At 41.2% G+C, this 20,365-nt stretch overlaps 1 protein-coding gene across 1 annotated transcript; it reads left to right on the top strand.

Annotated features, from left to right (window-relative positions):
- The first annotated feature begins 6,518 nt into the window (after positions 1–6,518).
- On the top strand, positions 6,519–18,459 carry sp3a (sp3a transcription factor). Its single transcript, XM_083639089.1, has 6 exons — positions 6,519–6,655; positions 7,044–7,138; positions 9,591–10,722; positions 13,275–13,461; positions 13,929–14,125; positions 16,317–18,459. The coding sequence occupies exons 1-6, from the start codon at positions 6,649–6,651 to the stop codon at positions 16,589–16,591; spliced, it is 1,893 nt and encodes a 630-aa protein (XP_083495215.1). The 5' UTR covers positions 6,519–6,648; the 3' UTR covers positions 16,592–18,459.
- Positions 18,460–20,365: the final 1,906 nt, after the last annotated feature.

Below are 20,365 nucleotides of genomic sequence, written 5' to 3' on the forward strand. Positions count from 1 at the left end.
GATACTTCATTAATCTCCATCACTGGTGCCAGCACTGACACAGCTGACAGCGGGGACAATGCCACCTGCTCCTCTCCGCCTGCTACAGATAATGCATGTTTTACAGTAGCCCAGATGTCTACACACTCAATAAAACATTTGACAAAACCAGTCCATGTGTGTTTTGGGATGTCTGTATTGAGTGGGATGCTGCATGGGAACGCTGATAGCGGTCCTGCCCGCCACTGATTAGAGAATTAAAAGACACAGCTGACATTGGCTGTAGCAGAGAGGGGATACCTGTAATTGAATCTGTAGACGTGTGTGTGTGTGTGTGTTTTAGAAGGGTAAATTTGAGACCGATTGTTTCAGGGAAAAGAAATGGTCTGTCGAAATCATTATAGCCTTTCATCTCCAATTTTGCTTTCATTTATGATTGATGAATATAATGCATTGTTCTGTGCCTATACCTACCGTACTGTAGCTCTGCAATCACCAAATGTAGACAGAAAGGACATCTCTGTTGTGTTTACAGCCTTCTTACTCCCAAACAACACAAACAAAAAGAAAGAAATATTCAATTGAACGAACCATATTTTCAGAAGTCTTCATTTCATTATAATCTGTATAGTAAGAAAATCGAAGTTGACGCAATCTGTGAGCACAAGCAGAAAACGAGTCATGTGGTCTGAAGCTAGTCTTTTTCTCGCCCCTATACTTTGTGCGTAAGTGTTTGTGAAGCGTTTATGCTGATGGCTTTGTATGGCTGCGGCTGTGGTGCTCCAAAGTTAGATTGTATTCTCCATGGGAGTCAGAACACAGCTGTAGATCAGCAGTCCCTTAGCTGAATATCTTACAACAAACTGGCCTTTTGACAGGGGGGAGATTGGATAACAATGGTCATTTTACAGGGATTCTATTGCATACAAGTTTTAGAAAGGATGTGTTTATGGAGCGATGCCTGTGCTAGCACTACAAACATATGTTTCTCATGGAAATAAGGTGGATTATAGTCTTCTTCAAGGTTTGAGATCCAAAGCAAAATGTAGGCTAGTGTTTCTTGTGGTTTGATGGACAGATGATGACACCTGCATCAAACAGCATTAATCTGTCCTTGTTTAGTAGCTTTAACATTAACCTTTGATTTCAATCATTCACACACATATTTCATGTAGTAGACCCAGGAACACTTGACAGAAAAGCACATGCGTCCAATATGTACAGTTATCATATACTGTGTTCCATACAACAACTGGGTGTTTTCGGTTGGCTGTTTTCTAAGTGAAACCATACAAATCCTCCTGAGATCACAATGGGGGCTTGAGACAAAAGTGTTTTTGCATTCTTCTGGGGGTGGTGGTGGTGTTGGCCAACCTAGAATATCCCACATAGAAGATTATTCATCCGCCTCAGTTTTGAGGCCCGGGCAGGGATTGACAAGTTGTTCCCAGTGGTCTGGGTCGGAGTATTTTGTTTTTCATAAAGCGACAATAAATCTTTTCGGGAACAGTAATAAAGCTATTTAGATTCATGCAGATGTCCCATAGGAACAAAACCCCACAAAAGCCTGTCTGTTACTCTAATCTTTAATCGTGACTTTAGTATGCTGTTTCAGGGTTTGATACCAACAACCTTGCTATCATAGGAGGGACCAGAATCAATCAATTACGTACTCATTTGATATCCTTTTTCTATCAGATCTCTCTTTCCTATCATGGTTGGAACATATTTTCCACAGGCAGATACAAGGCCTAATGTTTACATTAGAATAGTCATGTTAGAAATGTTAAAATACATCCTCAGGTGAAGTAGGTGGATTTTAAAAACAGGCTAGCTTCTTTTTTCATGAACTTACTCAGACTCGAGAAATCAGAGAGATTCTCTGTTGGTACAAATCTTCTGTCAGCACCATCAATCAAGCGGTGCCATTCTGCCCCGAGGCAAACCACAGTGGCACCAGACCAAGAAGGGCAAAGAATGGAAAGCCTGCCTTAAAAGTACACACATAAAAGACTATACGGCCTGCTATTGTAAATCACATACACACCAAAGAACTTGGAGAATTAAAAAAAGAATTTACGAGTTATGACAAATAAACATAGAAATAACTGTGGTGTTTTTTCAGAGCAGTAACTGCGCACAAGGGATTTGAGTTGGGAAATTCCATGGCTATTATGAATGTATTGTATCATATCATTACGGTGAAATTATCCCTATTTTGGATTACAATAAAACTGTTACCAGTCTGTGTTATAATTATTGCGATTGTGTGAATACTCTGTCCGAGTTGCAGATACCTTCAACTTTAACAGACCTGAAATAGTAGTGCAATAATTTGACATGAATAACAATTGATTTCTGCTCATCGATGAGGGCTTATGCAACAGCTTTCCACAGATTCCTGTTGTACAAGCATAATATTTGATTTATTGTTCTCTCCCTCAGGGTGAACAAACACTGCCAGTGCCATGTTGAGTGAAAAGAATGCCATCAATGGCTGAGAGGAGTGTCTCAGAGAGGAGCGTTTAATTCCAAACCAGAGGTTGACAAATGTAGTGCCTCATTTGCATCTACTGTTGTTGTTACAGTAAAGCTCTGAAACACAAGATGATATGGTACACAACAGGTTTGTATATTTTACCGCTTTGTTGATAGTATAGCAGAAAATATGATTGAAATATGGACGATAATGGACCCACATGTGTTAAGATCTCTAACTTTGACTAAAAATCACTATAAAAGCCCGCCGTGTGATTGGCTTTGACCTCAACCCTACAGTCACATCAGAGAAAAACATGTGATGGTCTTCACCATCTTCACTGGTGCTTCTTCAAAGTTGTGTTGCAACACATTTGGTATTCCATCCATCCACAGTTCTCCCTGCTGCACCAGTTTCAATTTTCTCTCTCTGAAGTCCCATTTACAGTGTCCCACAAGGTGCCTCCACCCAGCAGGGCAGTTTATCTCCATGGGGTCACTCTCTCTTGGACTGGCCTTCATGAAAACAACTGTCAATATGCTAATACACACAGTCTGCGCCATTGTGGACACTCCTCTAATCCCTCGTATGCCACAGCAATGCCACACTGCAGATACTGAGAAGAAGCATTTGCATTGAATAATAATGCATTGATTACTATTCCTCATCAGCTCATATTGATTGTGCACCTTTGTAAAAAAACACACACACACACACACACACACACACACACACACACACACACACAATCATGTTAATTGCATTGTCCACATCATGCTGCAGAATCAAGTTTATTGTCAATACCAAGTGTACTGTACTGCAAGTCAAGTGAGATGTCATGTTTCTCCACTAAAATAAAATGTAAAGCTAGAGGGCTGTTAGTTGTGTACATGCAGTTAAAGTGTCATCATGTGCCTCTGCCATACGTATTGTACTGTATCCTCATGTGTATTGAAACTTCCACTGGGTAATTGGTTCTCAAAATGGGGTCTCCAGCAAAAACGTTTTCATTGGAATTCCAACCATTAACATAATGACAGAAGTATGACTATTTTAGTAATTGGTTTCATACACTTTCTGTAATAAAACGTCGAAAAGTGTGATGACCTTCCCATTCCTGGCCCTGTCTTGCAGGAGCCTGGTGTTGGGGTCATTAGGCTGATTGGATGCACCTGGGCCCGCTGCACTCATTGGGCTTAAGAAGATGTCTCTCCAACTTCCTCACCAGTGCATCTTTTGTTCTGTTCATTTGTTCAACTAGAATTTCACGCACTACGCTCGCTCGATAGGCTCGCCTGCTGCGCGGCCTCACCCGCAGCTCGCAGCTCGGCTGCTGCATGGCCTTGCCTGCTCTATTGGCATGCGCAGCGCACATTTGCTCAACTTCGCATCACTGATGAGATCACTCACTGATGACATCACAATTGCTCGAGTGACCATCACTGATGACATCACTCAGCGCACAATTGCTCAACTTCTATATCTCCCCCTAGTTTTAGTTAATAAATTATTGTTTTAACTTTTACTTTGGTGTATGACTCCCCTCATATGTTACAACCCGGCTCAAGGAAGTAACACATGAGGGGAGTCAAACACCATAGTTAAACTTAAAACATGAATTTATTAACTAAAATGAAGAGTTTAAATGTATGTTTATGGTTATATGATATATGCTTCTGTGCATGTTCTACATAGTTCACTTCATAAAATATACTGCTTGTGTATTATATTTATTATATATATATTTATACTATATTAATGGTATTAATTATTATATATAATATTATAAATATATAAATATTATATAATTATATTAAGTATTAATCATTCTGCTATATTTGTTGTAGTGTAGTGTCCTGTCCTGTTGTTTTATCATTTTGTTGACATTTTTTTGTCTGTCTTGTTTCCCTTGAATTGTAACCCGACTTGTTCTTTTGTATCTTAGGACCCCCTCGAAAACGAGATGATTCATCTCAAGGGGTTTTTCCTAAATAAATCAATTTGAACAACAAGAGAAAGTAACTAGACAACCCAAACTACATTAAACAAACAAACAGAACAAAAGAGGAGAGAGAGAGAGAGAGAGATGTCTATGGTCTTCTTAATTTCAATGACACCGGGCATCCCCACCACCAGGTTTTTCTGCTGTTTCCATTGGCCTGTGTTTACCTGACACTTGGATTGACAGCAGAGTGATTGGAAATATCCACCATTCACCACCGTGAGCTCCTGAGTGCAAGGAAAGTGCTTTTGTAGTCTGGCTGTAATGGGCCAAGTTTGAATTGAAGGTTGAGAGAAATAGCCTCACTCCAGTCACACTGTGAGGAACTGACACACACCACAAATAATACTCAGAAGTAAGGCCCTGATAGCATCACAGGCACAGAGCAGGTACAATAACATACAGGCGCTCATTTCAATGCAGTTTCACAAAGCTATAATGTGCACAATCAGATGAGGAGGGAGCGGAGGGGGATCCAGACAAATACAAACTCAATTGTTGTGTTGATCATTGATTCAAAACGATCAACACAAAAGATACCTTAAGACTGAATTGCTGGTCGTTTTATTATGTCTTGAGGAAGAAAATGCCACTATTTGCATAAACACATGAGCACACATGCCTGGATGGATGGCAGAATTAACAGACTTTTTAGTCAAGGCAGAAATGTCAAAGTTTGGTTGGTGACAGTGTCTTTAGAAAAGCAAATCTGTTTTGTGTGTCAAATAGACTATGTTTACATCAAAATTAATTTACCAAAATCTTACAGCAAAAACAAAGCTAAAATAACTCATCTGCTTGGAATATGCATTTGTTTTTGTGTCTCAGGGATGCCACAGAAGGCAATATGGCAATACCTCCCAATGAACTGAAAGCAATGGAGACCAGATGAGGTACTTTATGACAGCTGTAGACAGGGTCAAGTCATCAAGGGAACACTCCAGCATTGTGGCCGATAAACCCCCCCCCCCAGACATCTGGAAATTGCTATATATGTTTGGTGTGGTAACGTTAGTCATGAAGTGAATGAAGTAGTAAATGCTTGGGATGCATAATAAAGGTAATGGGTTCAAGTTCCATGCTTGCTGGGTGCCATGGTATTATCAGAAGTGGGATGGCTTGGCAAGAGACTTCTTGTGATAGCTGAGCGTGACATGTTCTCCCATTTAGCGGGGCGGTGAGGATAACAACCATTGTCATGGGCATGGCCCACTAACTGTCCTACATGAGTGTTAAAGCACGCAGCAGACCTGGGCATTATATGGCCCCGGGGCCACAACCGGCCCTCATGATGGTTCTGCCTGGCCCGGGAGGTCTAAGACAAACCACACCATTTTACGTATGAAGCAAAAAAGAAAAAGAAAAGAGAGATTACCTAAATTGGCTGTTTTTAGTGATTTTCAATATAATAAGTGCCGAAGAACAAGTGCACAGTATGTTTTCTATAATGTATTAGTGATCAAATGAGAGGTTACAGCATGACAACTTTTTTTTTGCCCCCGGCAAAAATAATTGTCCACCCCTGATCTAGAGGGTCGTCACACTTTTAGATGTTTTACCTGTATTACAGAAAGTGTTGTATGAAACCCATGCCCAAAATAGTCATACATTCTGTCATTGTGTTACCTATGGTTGGAATTTTATGAAAATGCTGGGGACCCCCTGGAACCCCCTCAAGGACCCCTGGGGGTCCCCTGACCCCACTTTCAGAACTAGTTACTGCTTTAAGGCAAGCATACTTTTCAGTGAGTGTTATTAACTGACACTTGAGGTCAGATAAGCTTCTCTAAATCAAATGTAAGGGCATCAAAATATAGAGCTATATGTACAAGCTGACTGCATCCTCATCATCACCCAACACTAGTCCAAAACTGAAAAGGTAGCATCACAAACAGGAAATTAATCGTACAGAAGATGACTGACATCCAGACTGACAAATAATAACACGGTATATAAAACTGTTAACCAATCACTTTTGGGAAGAATGGGCGGGATTTCCTGTACGTGACGCAAACATTCTCAGTCAACATTTGAGGCCCCACCCTTTGTGCTTCTTACCGCCCGTCAATCAAAATAGAAAAAATCCTGACAGTATCATCGATTCCTGTGCTCCTACAATCTGTAATTTGCTGATCATGTTTGGTGGTGTGTGACTATCCAGATTCTCCGATTTAGAGCAAGTCGCGCAATGACTGGTATGTAGGTATCTATCTCATTCTCAAACCACGGAAGCTAATATGCTAACGATAGCGCAGGCATCATTTGGCTAAGATAGCTCGCTAGCTTTCATGCCTCTTCTTAGAGCTAATCATCGCTAGCTTAGTTAGCAGTAGCAGCTAGCCTGTTAGCTTAGTAAACTATAGCTTGTTTGGGAATACATCAACTAACGTTAGCAGCTAGCAGAGTAGCAAAGTGTCGCTATAGCGTTAGCAGTCTGTTTTAAGGAGGGACGGCGGTGTCATTTATAGTGATGGTTACGGTCATAGTTAGCCTAATCATGTAACGCTAAAATGTTGTGAGTATCGGGTTTGTTTAGCTAACGTTAGCCCTGCCTTTTCCCCACTGTTGTGCCTTTAACGTTAGCACCAGACCAGCCAGCGAAACAAGAGGAAATGGCTGCCTTGGACGTGGACAGCAGTCAAAGCGACTTTCTGCACCAAGACAATGGGAGAGATCAGGTAACTTTCCGTATCTAGCTATGCATCGTTGCTGCGTTTTTAGTAATAGAGTGGTGCATAGTGAAGTTCACACGTTTCAAACTTTGCTAGCCACAGTAGCCAGCCATAAGTCAAACTTCCTATGTGGCCCGGACTAACGGCCACCCACTTCTTCCTTTGAAACCCGCCCATTGTGGGTAGGACATTCAGCCGTCACCGCTCCACCTGCTACCTCAACGCAAGACTCATCAGTCATTCTTCCTTCTGAGTCGTCTTCTTCTTCTTTTTTGGAGTTTTATGGCGGTTGGTTCCTTCTGAGTCTCGGATGCGCGGCCCCTATATCCACTGCAACGTCGGTTAAATGGCTGCACGCGATATACATGTTATCAATCAAATAAAACTGTACCCACCTCTGAGACAATGTTGTTATCCAAGATGTGGGTGCCCTGGCACTCCCAAATAGTATGTACTTTGCAATACTCAGCCCTTTTTCACATGCCAGTGCCGAAGTTTTTAGGTGCTCCACAGCGCCGGATGTATCGGTTCGGTGCTCAGTGGTTGGGAGGGTGTAGTGCAGTTTACAATTTTGAGCATTGGCTCTGCCATGTGAACAAGTGCTCTGTATTGGAAAGTATGCACTATTTGGAAGTGCCAGGGCACCTACATCTTGGATAACAACATTGTCTAGGAGGTGGGTACAGTTTTATTGATTGATAACGTGTATCGACGTTGCAGTGGATATAGGGGCCGCGCATCCGAGACTCAGAAGGAAGATGACTGATGAGTCTCGCATTGAGGCTACTGCTAGCAGCTCCCTGCAACATTCAGGTTGGCTCACCATCGTCAGAGTTGGATAGAGGATATAGCTCCAGCAGGAAACCCCCGAACTGGCGCTAATCAGATAGGAGTAAAGTAGTACAGTAGTAGTAGTAGTAAAAGACTTGAGTTCCTGAAGAAAGATAAGATATTGAGATTGCTAAATAACATGTAAATAAAAACAGCCAAAATATATCCTACTTAGATATAAACTCATCAAAAAAAGTTCGGAAACGTTATTTCGATCGATTATTTCTCCTCTTTAATAATACCGGTATTATAGCTTCAAGTGCTGGCAGGTGTGTGTGTGCCAGTCACAGGTGTGTGACTGGCACCTGATATGGTGACCAGCATGAGGAGGAGGTGCCAAGCTGTTGTGGCTGCGTATGGATCTTCCACACGCTACTCAGGTCCCTGACAGTGTAAAATGAATAAAGTGTAAAAAGGCTTTTATAGAACAGAAAGCCAAGCTGCTTAGTCTGCAGATAAAACACAATGACAAAAGGCATAGTAATTTAGACTCTTATTGTCATACTGATCTGTTTGATCAAATTTTGCATTGGTTCCAATTCTCAGTGAATTGTAGCCTGGGCCCAATGAATGGGGCAAGCACTATAAACCATCTGTGTCGTTTCACTTTTTACAGAAAAATGCTGCCACCAGATTAAAGAAAAGACACTATGTAATGTTGACTGACTGATGCTTTTTATGTAGCCTAATGTGCGCGACTGCGCCTTTGTTCTCATTATTGGCTCTGTCCCGCAGCTAATGCTAACTAGCACGGTTAGCTTAAAGTTAGCGAGTGGTTTTCTGGAGTTAAATACACAATCCCTGGATGTTTCATTTCGGGTAAAGGGGTTTCCATTAGTTTCTATAAGTTTACGCAAGCTCTGTGTATTAAGTGCTTTTGTGGGGCTGTTTGATCACAAGCCACAGACTGTAAATGTCACAAGCAGTTTGTCTGCCAAGTGGACGAGCCTGCAGTGCAGAGTAGGCCGTGCTATGAGCTAATGCTAACAAAACTTGCTAACAAAAACAACAAACATATCCGCTGCATCATCGCCAGCTTTGGTTTAACGTAATGCCAGCTTAGATGTTTCCTCTCCTCTCGGAACCTGTGTGGGACATGGATTGCAAATTTCAGTAGCTTTCTGATCATTCTGAAACTGAAAAACAGCAACACACTACACACTGGCAGCAGCCATGTTTGCGTCGCAGCTGTGGTGTCACGAATGTGCGACAACAAAAAGCTCTGCTTCCGAGGCAAAAAAATAAACAGGATTATTATCGGATAATTTATCGGAAAAAGGCCATTATCGGAATAATAAATAATAACGCAAAATGGCCATATCAGCCGATAATTTATCGGTCCGATAATTATCGTGCATCCCTAGTTTAAACGCAAATTAAAACACCCTGTCCTTTTTATCTCTTTTATTCTTTTGAGCGGAGCGGAGCAGTGAGTGCGAGCGGGTGAAATCTGTATCGAGCGGGGAGCGGTCTGGAGTGGAGCGGGTGGAAAGGACCGCTCCGGGAGCGAGGAGCGGTAATTATCACCGCTCCGCTCACATGCTCTGTATTAGATTGTAGGGTATATTCCTTAAACATGTATGTATATTTTCTGAAAGTACTTACATTAACCTTTTTTTTCTTATAGTATTGTGTGATAACCCCCACAACAGCAGGGAAGGATGAAGGTGGAATGATACATATCCAGGGTCAAGGGATATTAACGTCAAATGGACAGTATGTTCCTCTCCAGAACTTTCAGAGTCAACAAATCTTTGTGACGTCAGGGACGGACACCTGCTCTGCCAATTCAGTGCCTAACATTCAGTACCAAGTGATTCCTCAGATTCAGACGGATGCTGAAGGACACCTGAGCTTCTCCACCTCTGTGGATGGAGCTAGTCTGAGTCACGACGCCACAGGGCAGATTCAGATCTTGCCTGATGGTAGCCAGAGTCTAAGTGTGACATCAACTGCACACATCCTTAATAACAACCAGAACCTCATATCACAGACTGGTCATGTCCAGCAGGTCCAGGGAGTTTCTATTGGCAGCTCCACCTTCAACAATGTGCCTGTGGGTTTGCCCGGGAACATTACTTTTGTTCCTATCAACAGCGTGGACTTGGAATCCCTCGGTCTGTCCGGTGCTCAGACTATAGCTACAGGAGTCACTGCTGATGGCCAGCTAATTATGTCCAGTCAGCACATGGATGGCTCCGAGAGTCTAGAGAAGACTGGCGATCACCTTGCACACACGCTATCGTTAAATGACTCTCATGCAAATACAGAGATATATGTGCCAACGTCTTCGGCTCAGCAAGGCACTTCATTGTCATCGATGGCTATAGAGCAAGGAGACTCCAGTTCTGGTCTTCAGGAAGGCTTCATCCAGCAGAATCAGGTCCAGAACATCCAGACATCCTCCGCTCAGCCCATCATCCAGCTGCAGCAGGTGCCTGTCCAGACCAGCAACGGCCAGGTAGTGCAGGCAGCGGGTGGGCAGGGCCTGCAGAATGTGCAGCTGATAAACCCAGGGACCTTCATCATCCAAGCCCAGACAGTGACGCCGTCAGGCCAGATCCAGTGGCAGACCTTCCAGGTGCAGGGTGTGCAGAACCTGCAGAACCTCCAGCTGCCCACCACACCGCCCCAACAGATAACCCTGGCTCCCATCCAGACCCTGTCGCTGGGCTCCAGCTCGGGACACATCCCCAACCTGCAGACGGTGACCATCAACTCACTGGGCCAGCCTGAGGGGAACATGGACAGTCCTGGAGGTAAAGCCAATCTCTCTCTCATTGTCAAAAGATATGTAGGAGACAGGATGCAAATGGTCAGTTTTTAAGAAGTTTCCACCAGTTTAAATCTGTGGGTGCATGTTGCCATTGCTGCAAGGGTGGCCAAAATCTTTTGGTTGTGGGCCACATACACAAAAATATAAGGAATCGCGGGTTAAACAATATTAAGCGCAGCAGTTTTAAACCTGTTTAGACTGGGGGGGGGGGGGGGATATATAGACCAGAAAACCCCTGTGCCATCAAAAATTCATTTTCTACCTAAATACATATGACACAGTAGTTTATTGATGTGCTCAACTATTACAATATGTATTTCTCTATCTTTTCAATTGTGCACCAACAGGTTAATAATTTCACCAAAATTCAGTATTAAAAACGTTCAAAAACCAGTGCAAAATAGACTGGGCGAGGGTTTTCCCTTTTAAACCAAAAATGGAAAGGGCCTCTCCTATTTGGTTTGAAATAGGAAAATGGATTGTAACAATTTGCACTGATTTATTTGTTTTACTTTTCTTTCCTTTGTAGTACTACTTGTAGGGGCGGCAATAAGTTTAGACAACTTCAAGTTGTGTTAAATAAAGTAGGTTTTATTTTTTTATGCTGTAAAACTGCTTTCAAAAGATATTTGAAATAAATGATAAAATATTTGTATCGTAATTTCAATGTGTAATGCAATTTTATTTGTGTTAAAATGAATTTTTCTAAAATTGGTATCGAAAAAAGTATCGTTCAGGAACCGGTATCGAAGTCAAGGTATCGTATAAATATTGAAAAAAAAATAACGATACCCAGCCCTATCCCCACTACACACTAGGGATGGGCATTTCTAGCAAAAACACTATTCGAAATTCGCTGGCCAAATTCGAATTTAATTCGAAATTCGAAAATAAAAATAAAAATGTAAAAAAAATTAAAAATGTATTTTTTTTTTTTTTTTTTTTTTTTTTGTGAGTGAAATGTTGCATTGTCTCCCCTGATTCTAAGTCTACGGCTTTATTAATTAATATAAAAAGCTTCTGCTGTGGATTTTTAGCTCAAACAAGCATTGCACCACTGAAGTAAAGAACATGTTACATGACATTGACATTTTCGAAAATAAAAAACAGTTTTGACAATCATGAGTGGTTCATTAAATATTTAGTAGGCTCAGGTCTGAGTGCCAAAGGGGTGCCAAAGTCACCCCCTCTCCCTCTTCATGGGATTTCATCCGCCATTTTTCCATAAACCTTGCTTAAAATGCTTATAAAAATTGTTTTACTTGCTCAAACCAAGCGATTTGACTATACTTAGAATCAGGGGAGACAATGCAACATTTCACTCAAAAAAAAAAAAAATCGAATTTCGAATTTCAATAATAAAAGTCGACCTTGATAATAACAACGATTATTCGAAAATTCGAAATTCGATGCCCATCCCTACTACACACTAGTGCACTCTGCAAACTCCACATTCTGCAAACAAGCACACACAAGATGCTCTCTCCGTGCATTGCCTCTGGTGTTACCAGCAGTTAACTTGAAACTTGATATAGTCTAACTTTTAAGCCTATCTTCTAAGAATTTAAATGCATGTAGGATGCACTTAAAATCTCAAAAGAAAATAATCCATAATGGATAATAACATTTTTCCTACAGTTTCAGCCTATAACCTGTATGACTATACAGGTTATATATCATAAACTTGTCATTTACATTGTGAAAAGAATGAGGACTACACTAGAGATGCACTGATCAGGTTTTATGATGATTACGTTTTGCCGACTTTCTGCTAACAACGGAACATCTTGTATCATCTTATAAGTGCACAGCTAGCATAAATTATGGCCTAAAATAAAAATATAGCACTAACTATGTTGTTTTCCAGATTGGTCTTATGGCTGCATGACATAGCTGACTTATCCATGTGTAAATAATTTTGATTTGATCCCAACATGGTAATTACATGCTTGTGTGTGCTTGATGACTGAGGTGCTGACTCTACTGTTGCCATTGGTACAGTAGGACATGAAAAGTTTGTCATTGTGGTGGAAATAGGCTCTGCCCAATTGATATATTAAACTAGTCTCATAGGCTGTGAAATTCAAAACAGTACACAACATGCTAAATGACTGACTGAACTGTCGATGCCAGATGGACTACATATATACGCTACTATAACACTCTGCTGACTGCCACAAACTGGCTCATACTTCTTATGGCATAACATTTGCCTGCTATCCTGAATGATGCTTTCCCCCCCTATCATTTGTAGCTTAGAATTGTATTATAGCTACTAAGCTACCGGTAGTTATAATGATAAATACCATGTTTCCATCTCTTTGTGGAACTGTCAATATTCTTTTTTTCAGGTTATACAGTAATATTCTTGTATGGATGGAGTTTTATTTGTGAAATTCCGTGCCATGCTGCCAGGATTATTGTCACATGCAATAATAAAGCACTTTTCACTGTAGGCTTTTTGCAAGCTATGCCATTATCTGAGCTTGTATTGCTATTGATGTATGAATTGATTCCTCTGCTCTTGCTACCTAGCTATCCGGATCAAGGAAGAGCCAGACTCGGAGGACTGGTCTCTAGGGGGCGACTCCACCCTGAACACCAGCGATCTGTCCCACCTCCGCGTGCAGCTGGTGGACGAGGATGACCAGTTCGGCCAGGAGGGCAAGAGGCTGCGCAGAGTGGCGTGCACTTGCCCCAACTGTAAAGAGTCAAGCGGGAGGTGAGTTAGCCTTACTGGTGCTCTTAACTCTGAACGATCGTTCACGCGCGCGCGCGTGTGTGTGTGTGTAGCTTTTCGCCTCTATACGTGAAATAGACATGCAGCGATCCTAACTAGGGATAATAGCCAGATTAACGACGCCGATATTCAGCCTTTTTACGATGATGGGTATCTGTAATATTTAGATTTTAGTGCTTCTTGCATTTTTTAAGTTTTAAAATTTTAGCCATGACAATCTGTGCGAACCCTGAATGAAGCATAGTATGAATAATTAAGCACACAAAGTGTTGTTTTGGAATTTGTATTATTCTAAAATTTGACACCAAGATTTTAATTTTTGCTGCAAATGTATATCTGCTCCAAATATCTGTTATCGGTCCCTGATTACTAATAATCGTATCGTATCGGCTCTGAAAAACCATATTGCTCGATCCCTAATCCTACGTGCTCATACCTGTGTCTCTCAGAGGATCGGGCACGGGGAAGAAGAAGGTGCACATCTGCCACATCGTAGGCTGTGGGAAAGTGTATGGAAAGACGTCCCACCTGCGAGCGCACCTGCGCTGGCACTCGGGCGAGCGGCCCTTTGTCTGCAGCTGGATGTTCTGTGGGAAGAGGTTCACACGCAGCGACGAGCTGCAGAGACACAGGAGAACACACACAGGTGCCCTCTTTGCTCCCTCAGTGTTTGCACTTTAGGAAAAGGTGCAATTGGCTGTGATGTATAATGGCTTGCTATGTGAGTAAAATATATTCATTTTGTGCCCTGCAAAGTGTGAGTCATACAAGAAATAACAGTGTTTGCCCCCTCTTCGTAGCGGAAGTGCAATTGGGTTTGCCTGTTTCAGGTTAGGATCAAAGTCAATAAAAAAACAGCCAAAATTCACAGACTTGGTAATGTTCCATTCGGGAAGGGAAGGGGGGGGGGGGGGGGGGGGGGTCGATCAGTTTGTTTCTGCCGCAGCCCGCAACATGATTTGCATCATTATCTAAAGGAACAAAAATGTTTGTAACTGCCGCCAGTAGCATGCTGCACCTGCCAAAGATTTTTTTAATCCCCCATGATGCTCCTTTAATCTTTTACACTCTTGTTGCAGATACTCTTGTATCTGTTAAACTGATCTGTTTCTCTGATCTGTTATTATCTTCCTGCTAATATATTCCCTTGAAAGAAGAACAGTTCCCATTATCTTTCACCATAGTGTGAAATTCACAGGCGATCAGAATATATGTTCCTGTTCATGCAAGGAGCAGGACTCTAGAAATATCTAATCAAATATAGCAACAAAACATGGTATAACTACTTTAGGCTTTGTGACTGGGAGCGGGACACGACCATCCGGATGCATTACATAGAGATATTAGTGTTTGAATTGATGGAGCTAGGCCGCATCAGTGGCTGAGAGTGAGACATCTGTCTGTTATAGAAGCATTTCATTGCGCTCTTAACTGCAGGCTCAGATATTCACAATTCACTCTCACTGTTAACTCTGCAAGTGGATATTCATTCATTTAGGTTTTCTAATTGGTAATGAATTGTATACAGTAATAATCACATCAATTTGTCATTTTTGTCAACGACGAGCAAGAAGTAAGTTACTGTAATACAGTAACTGAATTCCTTGTTGCTCCTTTATAAAGTATAAAGGCCTTTATTTGGAGTTTACAGTGAAAATCCCGATCAGACCTGCATCACGCATTTATTCTTCATGTTGATTGTTCATTTCTCATTAATTTTATAAACGAATCACAACCTCAATCTTGTGCCACTTTTTTAAGCTTATAACATATATATATTGTATATATGTGTGTGTGTGTGTGTGTGTGTGTGTGTGTGCATATATATATATATATTAGGGCTGTGCGATTAATCGATTTTGAATCGTAATCGAATTAATTAGTTAGGACGATGTTAAAAAAATGAAAATCGTAAAATCGTTTTTTTTTTTTTTTTAATTTAATTTTCACTTTAACTAGGGTAAGTACGTTACGCGGGGCGGCTCTCTCTCATGTACGCATGCTGCTACTTGTGTAAAGTCTCTCTAGAGGCTGTGATACTGGCTACTAAAAACAGCAGCACAATGGACTTATTTCAACACCTCCGACCAAAAAGCAGCTTGTTGCACTGCAGGCTGTAGCCTACAAGATAACGATTGCCACAACACACTCACGCGCGCACACGAACACAGACATTATCACCGGACGATGAAACGTTGCCAGTTCACATAATAACAAAACAACACGTGAGGCCACCGAGTACTGATAGATTGGCTGTATTCATGGCTGCCTCAGCTGACTCACCTGTCCCTGTGTGTCTGAATTTCCCCCTAACTGCTATCGCAGTTCCACGCATTCCTGTTGTGACTTTGTGTTATTCTAGTACAGATATAACTCCGAGCACGGGTGGTCGCTTAGACACTAATATAATTATCTCACGGAGGAACACGCAAATCCACCAGTGTCAAGTTAGCAAGCAACAGCCAGGAAGTTAAGCATAGCAGCGGCAAGCTAAAACAGGAAGTTGAGTTGTTCTACCTTCAGAGTAAAAGCGTAAATTGTCAATTATGGAAAAAAGGGGGGAAAAGAGCTCTGCAGGGCAACAAATGTTTAGAGAAGTATAATAGTATAATAAATCGAAATCGAAATCGAAAATCGAGTTTTGAGAGAAAAAATCGTCAATTTTAGTTTTAGGCAAAATCGCACAGCCCTAATATATATATATACACGCACGCACGCACACACACACATTGCGTGTGTGATCCCCCAGTAAAATGACAGGGTGCCCATTTGACCCTCTTCAAGTGTATACAGGATCAAACACTTTTCTATTTCCACCTGTGTTTTCTCTGTGACAGGAGAGAAGAAGTTTGTCTGCCCGGAGTGTTCCAAGCGCTTCATGCGGAGCGACCACCTGGCGAAGCACATAAAAACTCATCAGAACAAAAAAGGCGTGAACTCTGGTGTGAGCGCTGTGGGCTCCTCAGACAGTATCATCACCACAGCAGGAGGTACCACCCTCATCCTCACCAACATCCAGCAGGGCTGCAGCACTGCCCAGGACATCCTGGCCAACGCCGAGATCCCTCTCCAGCTCGTCACCACCGTGGCGGCCAGCGAAGTCATGGAGTGATCTACACTCTGCTTATGAACTTCTACAACCCCTCTCATATACTCCAACCTGCATTTTTATTCCAGTTTTGAAGAAAATAAAATTATATATATTTTAACATGAAAATAGTCAATCCATGTCCATTATAGGCAGGCAGTCTTTTTACCGAGTAGGGGTGGGGTAGGGTGGGGTAGGGTGGGGTGCAAAAAGAGGATAAAGGTGGAAAAAGATGTGGTTGCAGTATACACACAAGGAAATGCCTTATTTTGTACAATATTGTGTAGTTGGAAATTTTGGATGCTGTTTAGTTTTGAAGCTTCTTATTTGTTAATGTGTTTTTAAAGAAAAAAGGATGAAAAGAACGTAAGTTGAGGAGTTTGCTCCTGCAAGTGTAATGCCTTCGTTAGTAGTATATTCTGATGATGTCCTTGGTTAGCAAGGTCTGTACCATATTCCTTTGAGCAATGCAAAATTTCACAACAGAGCTAATTTTATTCAACAGAAGTAATGTTATTCCTTACGTCCAAATGTGTCTTCATGTAAATTTATTCACGTTATTCACATTTTTATATCATGCCTTTATGATTTGTTTTTCATAGCGTCCTCCTTTTTCCTGTAATTTTTGTCCTTGCCTACCAAATTAGCAAGCCCTTCTCCCCGTTTTATTTCCTCACACCTATAATTTTGCAGGTGGAAATGAAAAACAATCATGTAATTAAGTTTTTTGTATTATAATTCCTCTTGAACATTATGCAGTTGTTATGATATGCATTATTTGCATATCAAATGTTTTGACTGAACAGCTATTTATAGTAGGCTTTGCATAGAAAATGGATTTGTGGTATTAAAATCCAAATTCTGTGAAATGGCTTTTTCATATGTAATTCAAATGTGTTTTTGTAAAAAAAAAAGTTTTCTCTCGCGTAATTGAAAACAAAACTTTGCATTGTAATATGAAGAAAGAAAAGCCATCTTTGGGAGATAATTGCCAAATTTGACTACAAACTCAGGGTGACTTGGTCATGCAGTACTGTGTGATAGTGCATACTAGAGTAAATCTCCCCTGTAGCTCCTGGGGCCATTGTGGGGTGTTAAGAAATGTTATTTGATGGACCAAAAGCGGAGGTGAATTAAGCTGTCACCATGTTACCTATGCTTGTTGAATCCGACCACTTTTTTTTAGGCCAACCCCCATCACCTTAAGGAAATCGCTTGGTAGGATTCTTCATCACTATCTCACTCAATCAGCCCTATTCGGCAATTTAAATAATGTCAATGTATTGCTGAACGCGGTACTCTTTTAATAGCACTGTTCTCATCACTTTCATTTTGTTAATTCTTTTGTATGAAATGTTTTGTATACTTTCCAAGAAACTGTCATTCACTCTCAATGTCAGTAAATTTAGGCTACAATGTTTCTGTCTGTTTCTTTTTATTGATTGGATTGTACCTTAGGTTTCCCTGTTCCATGTCATTATATCTTGTTAGATCTAGACTAGAGCTTTATGCTTGTTTTTCCGCTCCTCCAAAATATAGAAATGTTAAATTGAAGAATGAGTAAAGTATACACTGAATGGTGAATTTACTGGTAAAATGTTGGATTTTTGTGACAATAGATTTCTTGGGAGATGTTTTCTCACACAGTGTCCACTATTGACACAAGGTCCTCTTCAGGACATTCCACGATGCCCTAAGCGGCAGATAGTAAGACGCTGTGGACATACTCATTGTTTATTTCACAGCATCAGCAGATATAGGAAGTAGCCTACTGTAACCGTAGCTTATATTCTCTCAAAAATTCAGTTGATCATCTGTATAAATGTATGTCAATATAATGTCTATATAAACCTTTCTGTAACTTGCATTTACTTTAATTTGACTTTATTTAAAAAAAATTTTTTATAACGGTGTATAATGGTTGTACAATGTCCACTTTTTGAGGGCAGCTTGATATTTTGTACTAAATTGACTAAACAAGTTATCCTGATCTCTACTTAAAAGTTTTGAAACCCTTAATTGTTTTGTCTCTTTCGAAAGACTTGTCTGGCAGCCTGGTGGTGCAGCTCTCCCCCAGCCAGCGGCTCTGAGTTAGTAGTCCAGTAGATGTCACTACAGCCGAGGGAGCAGGAGCAGAGGTATGTTTGACCCCCTGACCTCTCCCCCCGTGGTGTCGCTCAGATGAAGGCAGAAGCCATTGAGGCCAACAGGAGGAGTGGCAGTAGGCAGCCGTAGATGATATGGTCGCTGGAAGCTCGCTGACGTGGACGGTGGGTCAACGTGAGACTAACCCTCAATTAACCACCAAGTTAATGTCACAGGAAGTCATGACCATATTCTCTATTCTCTCACCATGACTTTGAGCATGATATACAGCACTGCCGGGGATAATAGCTCTTAGCTTTTATGGCCTGGAGTCATTTATTGATGAATAAATACCAAGGAAGCCTCATTAATATTCCGCATTCCCCATAGTTCCTAAAATGTTTATATTCATAATGATTACGAAGAAAAATACATACGGTAATTTCTTTTTGTGGTGACATTACGTATTAAACCAGTTTCCTCATATGCCAACCCACTCCAGCACATGCACTATCTTTTCTTTATCCAAAAAGTCCCACTTTCCAATGAGCTATTATTGCTGCAGCAATTTTTTTTATTTTATTTTATTGTTTTCTCTTTTAATATCACACTCAAGACAATTGTGCCGAGGAGTTAGAAATGCATTATAGCCTACCTGGTTTTAGCGCCTGTGGACATAATTAAAATGACACTGTATGAAAGCCTTTATCTGGTAAATCAGAGTGAAAAGCACATGCTTTTTGAGTCTTAGTCACTTTGCTGAAAGCGAGTGAGAAAATGTGGTCTATAACGTTAAAAGGACCATTGTCGTACCTTTCATTTGCATAATTTAATGAATTCAATTCATTGTAATGCAATACCAAGTGCACCAGGAACATAGAATGACAGTTTGAGTTAATGAAATGTGTTAACGGTATCATCATTTACTTGTATGTTAATTAGTCCAATTAATTTCCCCTGCTTGGTAATCTGAATATTGTAATAATCTTTGCTCCCCTGCAGGAACAAAATCTATGATACACAGACCTCTGGGACAATCTGCTCAGAGAATCGTGCTCTTTCCACTCATGGTGCATGGCAGTTTTGAAAAATGTTTGGTTACCTTGAAAAATTCTGGACCCCCTGCCCCCCCCCCCCCCCCAGGTTCAGGGAGGCTTCTCTCCCAGGAATTAAATGGATTTATGGTCCGTCTGTGAATATTGTTTACTCGAGGTTGTGTACGGCCTGACTGAAACCATTATGATGCAAAACATGCCCACATTTGGAATTGCATTGACAAACTGGGGATGATTGTCCACTGTTAGAGGCAGAAGTTTGTCTTGCTTGATAAAGTGCCTTTGCTTCAGTAACACGAAGAGGCATGATTCTTCTGGCCATGGCAGATAAAAGCTGCCATCAGTGAGCGATCCTCCCCAGCAGCTCCGCGGGGTAGAGGAGGAGTAGAGATCAGGTGGCTGCTGAGCGTGACTCTGTCCCAGCGCCGCACTATCCTGGCAGTTCACCCTGGCACCTGTGTGCAACTTTCATATTGACATGTATATGAAAACATCACCCAATTGTACAGTTAACAATGGCTTTTCAGCGCAGCTAGTGAATATGGTGAGGCCGCTTATGAAGTTATTTCATTATGAATTATTTCTCGTATATATAGTTTCCCTTCCAAATAAAATAGACAGCCCCACTGATGCGGACACTGGTACAAGACAGGTGAAG

The sequence above is a fragment of the Poromitra crassiceps genome (genome assembly GCF_964638095.1).
Source record: "Poromitra crassiceps genome assembly, chromosome: 6".
NCBI classification, from domain to species: Eukaryota; Metazoa; Chordata; class Actinopteri; order Beryciformes; family Melamphaidae; genus Poromitra; species Poromitra crassiceps.

Excerpts from the sequence above, each read along its gene's own strand:
- sp3a (XM_083639089.1), top strand. Across the intron at positions 13,462-13,928 it reads TGTAAAGAGTCAAGCGGGAG|AGGATCGGGCACGGGGAAGA; the intron begins GTGAGTTAGCCT and ends TGTGTCTCTCAG. Across the intron at positions 14,126-16,316 it reads ACACAGGAGAACACACACAG|GAGAGAAGAAGTTTGTCTGC; the intron begins GTGCCCTCTTTG and ends TCTCTGTGACAG.